The 12442-nt window shown below is 53.4% G+C and overlaps 2 protein-coding genes across 2 annotated transcripts; one reads left to right on the forward strand and one right to left on the reverse strand.

Moving 5' to 3' along the window:
• Window positions 1-4453: 4453 nt before the first annotated feature.
• ISF_03184 (GWT1-like protein) lies at window positions 4454-6250 on the reverse strand (the record flags this gene model as incomplete). Its single annotated transcript, XM_018846790.1, has 2 exons — window positions 4454-5896; window positions 6149-6250. The coding sequence occupies 2 exons, from the start codon at window positions 6248-6250 to the stop codon at window positions 4454-4456; spliced, it is 1545 nt and encodes a 514-aa protein (XP_018705679.1).
• Window positions 6251-7784: 1534 nt separating this feature from the next.
• ISF_03185 (hypothetical protein) lies at window positions 7785-8823 on the forward strand (the record flags this gene model as incomplete). Its single annotated transcript, XM_018846791.1, has 2 exons — window positions 7785-8490; window positions 8591-8823. The coding sequence occupies 2 exons, from the start codon at window positions 7785-7787 to the stop codon at window positions 8821-8823; spliced, it is 939 nt and encodes a 312-aa protein (XP_018705680.1).
• Between the last annotated feature and the right edge of the window lie 3619 nt (window positions 8824-12442).

The following is a 12442-nucleotide window of genomic DNA, read 5'->3' on the forward strand; positions in this document are numbered from 1 at the left end:
AGAATAAAAGAAAGGAGAGCGGGCGTCTATCCGCGACGGCGATGCACAGGAGTGCAGCTGGGCGGTTAGAGTTGAGTTGATACAATATGATTTGGCGCTGAGGATCAACAGGAAAGGGAGAGAGCCCCAGCCAAGCCAGAGACGGAAGGCAGGTAACGTTTAGGTGATGGGCCTAGGCGACCGCTGATTGGGCTACTTTTAGCAGCTCTCAGCACGTCTTAGCGGCTCTTAGCGGTGTCCAGGTGCCAGATTAGCGGTGCACGAGTGCTCAAGAGCGCTGAAGCTTTCAACGCCCAGTGGCTGAATGGGCTCAGCCTCCTCCGTCCGACAAGCAGCTCTGGTATGCTAGGCGTCAGGGGTGGTGGTGAGCTGTGTGTAGGTAGCCTGTTGCAAACAAAAACAAAGAACGCCCGTTGCGCCGGCGGGGACAAGTCAAGTCTGAGGAAGCAGAAGATGTTGATCCTCTCAATTCATGCTGCGCGCTGAGCGAGTCCTTTTCGTTGGACGAAGAGGTGCCGAGGCGGAGGCTGGTCAAGATGCAGCCAGGTAGACGTTGTTTCGTATCGGAAGTAAGGGTACACCCACGCACGAGTCGCTCTCAGCTGTCGAATTGATGAGCCAAGTCAGTCCGGTTCCCCCTTGCTGGTTGGTGTTATTATTATGCCAGAATACAACAATGGCAGAAGCCACTTCCCCCGGCCAAGTGGGTTTGGGTTTGGGGGTGGTGGGTGGGCGCGCGCGAATGAGAGGAGAGCCGCAAAAGCCACGGAGAACGGGGTGATAGATGGGTGGTGGCAGGAGGGCAGAAGGGAAAGAAAGCCAAGGCAATGGCCGAATGGATGGATGAGTGGGTGGGAACGTGTTCGATGACAGGGACAGACAGACGGGATCAGGGACAAGACACGACAAGCACAGCGCCACCCACACACACACACACACACACACACACACACACACATTCAACACGACGATGACAGTGCGCCGCAACAGCCGTGAGATTAGACAGGGACGTTGTTAGCGTGCATGTGGTGTGCGGTGTGGGCAAGGGTAGCTCCGCGAGAGAGAGAGCCTTGGGAAGACTGGTTGGTGATGAGGAAAGAAGAAAAGAAAACAGCAGTACGTACTGGATAGTTGAGGCAGGCAGGCAGGCTGCGTCTAGTACAAGTGCGCGACGAGGCAGATTGTCACTTTTCGCCCACCATGAATCGCGTCGTCATCAACTGGCAACTCGACAAAAAAGGGCAGCAGAAGAAGAGTTAACGTTAGGAACCAAAACGTTAATTAAAAGTTGTTGGACCGAAACGACGGAAGCTCCGAGGCAGGGGACAAGAAAAAGAGGAGCTCAGCTCAAGGGCGAAACGGGAATTCAGACGGTCGCAAATTGCATTGTCATGGAGCTCTGGGAAAACCATAACTAACGTAGTTACAGAACGCTACCTACCTAATAAATAGCCATGTACAGATACACAGCTACGAAGAGCAAGGCAAGGAAGGGAGTCAATTGCTGCGACTATTGGTCTTGTTTGTATCTATTGTCTTTGCAATAGCTCCATATATATGTATATATACCTAGCTCCTCAGGCTGCCATTCACTTCCAACACCGCCTCACCTCGGCCTTCCTACTCACCAATTGATTATCACAATGACAATAGAAGTCCTAGGCAGGTACAAATACAATCATCGGCATCGCAGCCCTGGTTATTTCTTGTAGCATCCAAGCCGTGCACACCCCAGTCGACTAGTGGGGCCACCGGCCCTGTGCTCATCTCCAATGTCCAGTGTTATTTTCAGCCTTCATCAGGTACCATCTGGAGTTTCCCATCACGTACCAGTACCTATCCAGACAAGCTCAACGCCAAACACCTAGTTAGGCGGGCTGGTACTTGTACCTGCAGGGAAGGGAAGAAGACCAAGGAGAAAAAGCAAATGACAAAGGGAGGCGCACCGACGCGTCCAGCTCTTTGTCCGCATCACCATGAGATGAGCCTTGCAGGTGGGAGAACCGCGTCCTTGCGTCGGCCGAGCCGGTCCATCGTCAGCCCGCGCTCGAGGGACTGGCAGCTACTTTTTTTTTATAAATTATAATAAGACGAGACTGCCTCAATTGTCAGCCGGGATACTTGCATACGCGGGTTGGCTACGTACAGATTACTGGAGACTCGATACGGACTTGTCACTTTGCGGCTGTCCGGCAGACTTGTCATCCACCGAAACTCTCAAAAGCAATAATCAATTACTGAGAGGCATTACGTACCTACTAATTAGACATCTTCCCGAATGAACGACATTATTCAAAAGTCAACTCGTATAACTTCTTACAGTAGTCCCATCTCACGCTGATGCTTCCAGCCTCGGTGGATAACCGATGTCACTCTCCCCCCGAAAAACGGAGCAAGAAAAATGCTATAAATTAAATAAAATTCTCATTTAAAAACAACCGTTCTTATGTTGCATTCATTGTTCCGCTGGTCATGCCGTCCTGGGATGAACCGCTAGTTATCACCAGACTGCCATTGACGTCTGCTCTCGTCCGTGATCGATCCCGGGCTCCTTCCGGGCACACAAGGCCTTCACGGTCAACCGCTGAGACTCTCTCTCTCAACGAGAGAGGGAGGCCGTCGCTCATTTCACCTGTGGTTTCACATCGGCGCCGCTTCCCCGCGCGCTATTTCTCCATCACATCCCGTCCGTCCGCCGACTGTCTCTTTTGTCTTGCCCTGCGGCGCCGAGGCGCAGGCTTGGTTGTGAAAAGCATCGAATAATTATGACCACCAACTAACCGAACTATTGCCCCCTCAATCCAGTTCAATGCATTGCTATTGCTCTTCGAACGTTCCCTGCCTGATATCATCGTATCCCCCGCCTTCGCTATGAAAATCGTGGGCCGTGGGTAAATTGCTATGTAATACATATCGGTCATGCCGTGCCCTTCGACTCTCTCTCCACACGAGACGACGGCATGGCTTGGCGCATAAAACATGAATGATGAAGGGAGCTTTTTTTTCCTTGTATCCGTCGCCACATTTACTTGGTGTTGTTGTTTTTTTCTCAATCCAGGGTAGCACAAATCCCAGCGAGAGGGCACGGATCTCTGCCTGGCTTGAGCGTACTTCCACACTTGCTTCTCGAAGCCTTTCTTCATTCCGAATGCGCAAGGTATGCACCGCTCTTGTGAGGCTACATACAATCAGCCGCGCATCACGGTCAGCGGTGCAGCTCGAGCGAAGCTTCTCGTCGCACCAGGATGGCTATAGACAAAACAACCCGCCTTGCTGTAAGCATTGCGGTTAACTCGTCCAATTTTCGTCCCTGCCTGCAGTAGTAAGACGAGGGAAAAAAGCAGGTCCATCTCCATTGTAACCTCGTTTAGTTGCGAACATCTCATCAACGCGTGTGGCACCTCGACGCGTCAAGTGAAACACGTGGCATTGGTTTCGCAAGGCTATGAAATCGTCCGATGCGCTGGCACGGAGAGATCTACCTGTCCAGTGGTTAGAAGTCAACCGCAAATGCTATTTCCAAAGTCGAGTAAAGACAACGTTTTTGCTTCTTGAAAAAAGGAAATCGATCAGCCCTGACGTGGCGTAAATGCGGCAGCGACACTCCATACAGGGTAGGCATCGTATCGGCCTCGGCCAATTTACCCGAGAACAATGGTAGCCAATTGTTCGAGATCTTGTCGCAGGATTCAAGGCTAAGTAGAGACAAGGAAAAGAAGAAGAAAGTAACTTGCGGCCCAACCGCCCACTCGTCCCGTCTATTCGTTGTCAACACTCGGATAGTCGCGTTTCTCTTACAATATCGACGTCAAAGCACACGGCCGTCATTCCCAATATGGGAAAGAGAAAACAAAGCCCAGACAAATCGAAACAATCAAGCTCCCCAACCCATGCTCACCGCCACATTGTCTTTTTCGCCCTGCATCTATGCATTTCGCCCTGCGCCTCTTCTGGCCTTGTTTCGTTACCTCTTCAGGCATGTGCGGTAGCATCGGTACCGCTTTCGTGTCTCCCTCGCTTTGCAGATCCCTCGCTTTGCAGATCCCTCGCTTTGCAGATCGACTGAAGCCGCGGCAAGGGCTCATTATATGAAGATGCTGAATTCGTGCCTTGTTTCACTACTCACGTTAAAAGAAAAAAGGAAACCCAGACTTCTCTCGACGACCGAGTCGGCTGGCGATGGATCTTACCCCGCCTTAAATCTCGTAATGTCTCTGCCTATCATTCGTGAACAAGCTCGGCCTCGCGTCAAAAACATACCGAAGCTTTGCGTTCGCCCGTGTCCTTGGTATAGAAGCAACAATATCACCCTGAGCTAACCAGTATCAAAACAATAGCAGCCGGTTGTCCGCACATTGTAATAGGAGGTTACGAGCATGTCGATGTGGAAACGTCCAACATTTCTCGTTGGACTTGTCAATATATTGTCTACAGTTGTCGCTACGACCATCTCCTACAGCTTTATGGAAATGTTGTAGGCATCCAGCACTAGCGCCAATATACTCAATGCTCCAGTGTATGCCAATAAAATGGCCATTGCCGCCGCCGGAGACACGTCCAGCGTCGGAACCGTCATGTTTACCAACCCGGTCAAGAGGTTGGCGACAAGGAATAGGCCCAGGCCGTTGCGGTTAAATGCCCGCATGAGCTTGCTCGTGGCAAACTCATACGCCTCACGCTCCGCCCTCTTGTCGGTGGCGTTGTAGAACGCGGGGAAGAACACGGTATCCACGAGGCAGTACCCGAGCACGAACACCGAGTTAAACGCGGCGACCCAGAGCACGTACGGCAGGTTCGCCAGGCGCCGCGACACCGTCAGGCCGAGCCCGTACTTGTAGCTTGTCGACACGTTGTACAGCAGGACCCAGATGCCCGCCCACACGGCCATGGTCATGAGCAGCGTGTTGCGCTGCACGCCGGGGCGCGCGTCGCTGCGCGGGTTCACCTTGCGCGGGAGCACGAACATGCCCAGGTCCTGGCCGGCGAGGAAGATGGCCAGGTAGCCGAGGAAGCTGAAGATGCCCTCGCGGTTCATCGACACGAGGTCGGGGCCGCGCGGGGCCGTCAGGATGTACGCCTTGAGCGGCGTCCGGCTGAGCGCGAGCTCGTACAGGCCGACGACGCACATGGACAGCGCCGCGTACGAGGGCACCAGGCGCAGGATCTCCTGGAAGAGCGCGACAAAGGGCGGCAGGAAGCCGAGAGTGAAGAAGAAGTTCCAGTGCACGCCGTACTCGGTCGCGTGCTCGGCGTACTCGAGGCCCTTGACGCTGAGCAGGCGGACGAAGCCGAGGGCGAGCAGCGGCACCGAGTGGCGCAGGGAGCGCAGCAGGCGCGTCAAGGGAGACAGCGCGCGGCCGCTGGCCCGCTCCTTGAGGACGGGCCGCGCGGCGACGACGCCGGCGGTGAAGACGTAGCTGCCAACGCCGAGGTCCATGAGCGAGGTGCCCCAGGTCTCGACCTTGGCGAAGCGCCGCGGGAAGAGGCGGAAGTCGACGGCGAGGATGGCGATGTAGGTGATGATTTGCATGGAGCCGCGGTAGGTCGTCAGGAAAGGCTTGACGGGGACGGCGTCAAGGGCCGCCGGGTCTCCTCCTCTGCCCAGGCTGCGGGCAGAGGAGGGTCCGGTCGCGTCGGCTGTTGTAGTCGGCGGGGGCGGCGGGGGCACGGCGGCGCGCTTCTTCCTGCTGCTTCCCCCGGAGGGCGGCAGCATGTAGACGAGAGCTACCGGAGTCGCGAGGAATATGCATAACAGGAGCGGTGCGTCCGAGTAGAGCGTGGTGGCGAGCAGAATGGCGCAAACGTTGAGGCCGTAGTCGACGAGGAGGCCGAGGGCGGCGGAGGTCTGGAAGAAGGAGTGGCGGGCCTGCAGGGCAGACCACAGCAGCACGGCAACCTGTGACGGTCGTTTGTCAGCGAGCCATTTTTATCCCGGGAAAATATTCACTCGGTGGTTTGTTGGCTTTGTTTCGGGTGATGGAAAAGTTTCCTCCCCATCTGGTGCTTCCCGGCCCGTTGTCTCTACCGGTTTGCGCGACCCGCGCGCGCAAGCAAAGGCGAGGGTTTGCGGACAAGGGGGACGCGCATTCGGAATAACGGGAAACAACAAGGCGAAAGTTTTTTCTTCCATCGCGAAAGAAGCACTTACCAGGGCAACGGCCGTCACATTGTTGATCTCGGATACCGGTCCACCGGACAGGTTGGAGACAAAGTCCTCCTTTCTCTGTTTGTAGGTGGTGGAATTAGACATTAGGGGGCTAGGCTTCGCCGCGGCGGAGACGCTAAGCAAAGAACAAAAAGGAAAAAAAAGAAAACAAGAGAAAGAAGAAAAGGAGGAAAGAGACGGAATGAGGCTGAAAGCGAGGTCGTGGGCCAGCAATGTCAAAGCAAAGAGAGGAGATGACGTGGAGGCTTGGGATCCAGACACGTTGGTGATGATGGAAATCGGCGAGCTAACAAGAAGCGGAGGAGGACGGTCGTCCAACAAGGCGGTAGGGTAGGTACAAGGCCGGGCGGAAAAGTCACAGTACCGCGCCAATTCAATAGGTTTATCCGTACTTTAGCACGTATATAGTAATTGAGCGGGTACCTATCCGCAATAGTATTAGGAGGTATTCTTAGCTGCCGTGCAAACTGAGCGGGCAGTGGGCCTTCGCTGTTGGGTCATTCTGGGTTTTATCTCCGGACAATTACCAGTCGTTGCCGCTGCAAACAGCTGCAAACAAGAAACAAGTCGGTAATGTACCGAGACCGACGACGTCACCGCAGCAAAATTGCCATCCGTTCATTTGCTTGTCCGGACTTTCATACATACCTGGAACAGGTACCTCGGCATCTCAAATGCCGACCTCGATAGACTGTTGCAGCGTTGTCGAAGCGTCGCCCACCACCAACAGCCAACGCCGGCTTCCAACGCCGGCTTGGCGAGGCGGCTACGAACAACAGCAACAACGACAAGTACCCAGCTAATTCATCATCTTCTTTCAGCTTGGTCACTTGATGTGCAGGCTGACAAAAAAGAAAAATAAATAAAACTCAAATCACGTTCCCCCCTCCCCCTTTCGCATGTCTCGGACAAGATATTCCTTACTGTTGTCTCCCCTTTCAACGTTGCCGTCCTTTGTCATGGGCAAATGGTGGTGGCGCCGCGCATACCAGTAAGCTTTACCTACCACCCACCCTTTCTCTTTTTCTTCCCAAATCGCTCCTCCGTTCTTTGTTGTATGGGATTCCCTTACGCCACACCGGACGCACAGGACACCGTATGGGCAAAGCGACGCATCGCCCGTGGCCCAGCGTCGGACAGGGTGTTTCTTTGTTCTTCAACCCCCCCCCCCTCTCTTCCATAACAAGGTTTTCCCTTGTCGGGATAACGTGACGAGAAGGGACCTTTCATATCATGTGGTGGCTGTGAAATCCCAATACATTAGTTAATCTGTACCCTTTTGACTTCCTTGGCTCAGCTGGAGCCATGGCCTTCCTTTGGCCCCCTTTCAGCAACAAATGCCAAGGAAATGTTCCAAATCCGCGGCATATAATATAATTGAATATATATAAGAAAGACCTGTGAAGCCTTTTATATTTTCTGGATTCATATAAGAACCAATTCAGGTGCTCTTCCCTCTCTTCTCTCTCTCTCCTCCTCTCATACTCTCAGCTCACCAACACGGCAACTTACACACACACACACACACACGCACGCACACACGCACACACACATACATACACATAATCAAGGCAAGCACAGCAAAACAGTATCGCTTCCTCGAAACCTCGCTTAAATCATGGCGGCTCCCACCACCCCCCGACGCTCGGATGTAGACAAGAAACCCCATTCATACAGACACCCATCGCCGTCACCGGATTCATCCGGTGACGACCTGGGCACCGACAGCGCCACATCCGAGGGCCCTTCCCCTGCCAGCCTACCCGGGAGGCGCGACACCCGCGCGCCAAGGTTCCCGCCCAGCGGCGTCAAGCCTCCGCCCCTCAAGACCGACAACGAATCGCTGAGGGCCCTCGTGCGCAAGCGCAACAGCGCCGGGAACGAGGCTCAATCACCAGCTAGTGAGGGCGAGCTGCCTCTGACCCTTCCACAGCTCCGGGAGATCCTGTGGGCGTCCGGCCGCAGGTACCTGGGCAGCCGGGAGCTGGACCACATCAACGTCGCGGCGGTGTCGTTCCCCCGGTCGTGGACGGCGGCGGTGCCGAGCTGCGACGGCAACATGCTCATCAGGATCATGGTGCACCCCAAGGGCGGCTCCAAGCCCTTCACGATGACGCGCAAGTTTGAACGCAGCGTGCTCAGCGAAATGGTTCCGGAGCCTCTACAGTCGCCTTCGACGCCCAACTTTGACCGCAAGAAGCTGCTCTCCGCCGTCGCGGGCATGAAGAAGACACAAGCGTCTAGCAGGCCCAGGAGGGGCGTCAAGGCCGCCGCCGCCGCCGCAGCGACCCAAAGGAAGAGTATACCAGATGGAGTTCCCATGAGTAAGTTCTTTTTTATTTATTGTAATGTGAATGTCCCTTCTTGCTGCCCCGCGCGTCCACCACCATCGCAAAATCACCAATACTTTGCTGACTCTACTAGACTTTTACTACGCATTATGTCGCGTCCCTGTTCTAGCAGCCATCATCCTGTCGGGCAAAGTTTCCTTCGGCGACACGATCGTGGTGCCGATGCCCTACCCGGAGGCGTGGGCTGAAACGGTGGCCTGGGTGTACACGGGCGAGGAGAAGCTGCTGGCGGACAAGGTCGCTCAGAACGCGCGGTTTCTTGGCGGTCAAGTCACGAAAGATGAAGAAAGGAAAAAAGAAGCATAATTCCTGGGGCTTTGAATGAAAGGAAAACAAACGTCAGAGCCAGGACAAAGACAAAGGGACGAGACAAAGGATTCGCGGCCACGGTGCATGCATCGCCACTTGCATGCTTTTTTCTTTCTTTCTTTTTTGGATGGGTAAATGCATGAATGAATGAATGAATGAGTCAAAGGGGGTGGGCGGCTTTGTTCTTTTCTTTGAGCTGGCAACGGGAAACGTGAACACGAATCGTCATTCTATCTTGAGCGTTGCGTTCAGTATTTTAGCATTTTTATTAGTTTTTTTTTTCCCTTTCTTTTGTCTATTATCATTATCTAGTACATCATGATTCTTTCATTGTGGATTTCCTCGTACATGGCTGAGGATTTGGTGTTGTCAGCATCGGGTTGCATGTGATAGCTCAACTTTTTTCCCTCTTTGACAGGCCCCAGAACACGGCCCACGACTGCAGCAAGCCTCGATCAAGCTGTGCATGAAAGAGCGAGTCTGGGCTGATGATTTGTGTTGCTTATTACGATGAGTGTGTTTATGACGCCACGGGTCAACTGCACCTCGTGTCGACAACTCCACCACTTGACATGCCACCCATCGTGGGATATCGTTGGAGGAGGAGGAGCAGGTAATAAGCAAATAAGGCAAAGGAAAAGGCTCGGCGATGCAGGCAAAACTCCACACGCACACACAAACAGGCCAGAGGAACAACGCATCCACACACACAAACACATCGCCGACGCATCTGGCATGCAAGCCCCAGAAAGCCGTTGGAGGAGAAGGACGGAAAGGAAAGACAGTATACGAACATCCATCATCATCAGAAACTGAGTCATTGGCTGAATCTGGGGTTTGGCGCAACGGCAGGCGCATCGAGACCTTGCACAAACGAAGTATGTACATCAAGTACGTCGGCCTGTTGACCGGTTGGCATCAAAGCAAGTATTGGTAATGATATGTCACGAAATGTATGTCTCAACAAGGACCCCTTTTTTCTCTAGACTCGGTTCTCGTCCATCATCGCCTGCAGCATTACGACAACTTGACGTCTTGCAAAGTAGGCTGGCCCCAAAAAAGTCCCAGCTGCACAAGGGATGGAGGGCGCGCTTGTTCATCCAAGGATTTCTGAAGTAATACATGGATGGCAGTAACGAAAACCTCACGATGCTGGTTGTATGCCTACAGTAATCTGTAATCTGTACTGACATGCCAGCGCCGGTGAATAAAGCAGCGCGACCTTGGCGCGCCGCCTTGCCCTGCAAGCTCCGGAGGTTTGTCCGGGTGTACTGATAGGGCCGCGATCAAGGCACGATAATCACGGATATTATTACATTAATAAAGAGAGCATGGGGGGAGGAGCTCCGGGGCTTGGCCGACCGGAGCTGCGCATTTTGCGCCCGTCAAGGGCTCCGGCATTCTTTTTTTTTTTGGTGATCCGAGACACGAAGCCCATCTTTGTGCATCTTTGTGCATTGTCGCCGAGAACAAAGAGCTGAGCAGAGACACACGCATACGCACACGCACGCATAAATGAAATACAAAACAAAAAAAAAAAGTACTGGGGTAGCTTAGCATTTAGCCTATGCAATGCATTGTATATCTGTAATGAATGGGGGGGGGAGGTCAGTTCTTGCTGGCTGGCGGCGAGGCGAGGCGCATGTGGCTGCTGCACGACGACGAAAGAACGAAGGGCTGGACAAAGGAGAGCGCGCCGCTGGGCTTTGTACATACAATATTACTAGTCAACCTAGTTAACAGGGGAAACGGTGTTTGCAAAAGACGACTTTCTTTGTCTCTTTGGGACCACACCCCCCAGCGCAGCCCATGCCTGGTATGCACCTGAATGGAGTTGACTGAGAGTTATTGTTGAGAGAACAAGAGATTGATTCATAATGAACGAGCAAAAGAACAGCAGAGCACTTGGCAGCGAGTATCTCGCAAGCACCACGCCTCCCCGCCCCCTTCCCCCATTCGAGGGACCCTGGTCCCTGTTGAAGAGGCGTCGAACGATGGGACGCGACCACGACAGCACACACCCCACGCTGGAAAGGGGGGGGTGATGGAAGGTCCTCCTCCATCTGCAGCAGATGCTGCATCTAGGCCTTTCGCGAAACGAAGGAGTCGATCTTGGGTCATCTTTGTCAATGCTCTCGGTCGTCTGGTAGCATAGAGCAAGAGCCTTCTTATCCGCAAGTCATTGGGGGAGGACAAGTAGGCAATCGGTAAGTCGGCCGTTTTTCCTCTGTCTGGCTGCCTATTTCTTAGGGCGGGCCGTTCCACATGGGAATTTTTGAGCCTCCCCGGCTATTTATTTCACTAGCATCAGCCCGTGATGTGTATCTGCACGTTCGCTGGCCGGCCAGAATGACATGTTTCTTTTCCCCCTTCCTACTGGGGCAATCAATGTCCGGAAGTCCAGGATGCATGTACGTGTCAAGAGAGGGCAAGAACGAAGAAAAAGCGGCCCTGTCGTGTTTCTTGTTCTCTCACTCACTTACTTTTCTCTCTCGGCCCTTGATCCATCGCGATTTGGGGAGGGGAGGGGGGAATATGCAAAGCATTGCCATTGCACCCGGCCGGCTCCACGAAGGAAAACCCTCCTGTCTATCGCGAACCACGCCCCCCCTTGCTTTTCTCTCGGCCTCGGGGCTGACTGCTGCACTGATCAATAGCGGAGACTCTGGAGCTGCTTGGGCCGGGAAAATTCGGTAGTCAATCTGTTGCCACCGTTGGTTGTATCCTGCCAATCGGCAAGGCTTAGATAGATGGATGGCTCAGGCCATTTGAGTAAAATTAGAGGAATGATCAAGCAAGAAAGAGGAGAAGCCACATGCCGGAGAAACTTAATGCTTTGTGATATTGCGACTTCAACTGCTATTCCACCATGGCACTAAAGCGATTAGCAGCGCCGCCGCATTTACTTGCGACTTCAAGGCGTGAACAAGTCGTCACGTTTCTCGGCGGCGCAACGTAACTACTGAATCAGTACAAAGAACAAGGTGTCGTGGCTGGCTTGTCTGCCCTCCAGCACTGCCTCATCCGTCGCCTTCTCCCTATTCCATTTCATTACGTGTTTTCCGTCGTACTGAGATGCTGTATAATCAATAACCATGCTTCATCGCCAGGGTTTATTATTAGTTTCGCAGGGCTGGCGACGGAAATATCAGCCCGAGCACTCGCAAGTCGCAACTAGAAAAAAAAAAAACGTTTCACGTTTCTTGTCCGCCGCCGCTGCTCGGTCTTGCTTTTTTTTTCTGTGGTCCCCTGCCAGTGCTTCTCGGTGGCGTCTGTTGAAGAAAAAAGACCCTTCATAATTGCTTTTTACTTATTTCAATGGGCGATGCAATGTACATCGGCCAACGCAGCGAAAGAGGGTCGTCACTCTCCCTCTGTCGGCGAGCTTGCCGCCCTCTTTTTTCTTTCTTTCTTTTTTTCCTCTTTCCCTTTGCCTTCAATTGGGGCTTCGTGAGACACAGGATGAGGGCACGGATGGGGTCTTCTTTTGTTGATTGCGGACCGTCTGCGGGAACTGCCGCTTTTTCCCATGTGGAGATGAATCCCAGCCAGCTCGCTTTTGTTGATGTTGCTGACGAGTATGAACAAGCTTGTCCAGCACTGGTTGTCATGGTTC

Source organism: Cordyceps fumosorosea (genome assembly GCF_001636725.1).
Source record: "Cordyceps fumosorosea ARSEF 2679 chromosome Unknown scaffold_6, whole genome shotgun sequence".
Classification (NCBI taxonomy): domain Eukaryota; kingdom Fungi; phylum Ascomycota; class Sordariomycetes; order Hypocreales; family Cordycipitaceae; genus Cordyceps; species Cordyceps fumosorosea.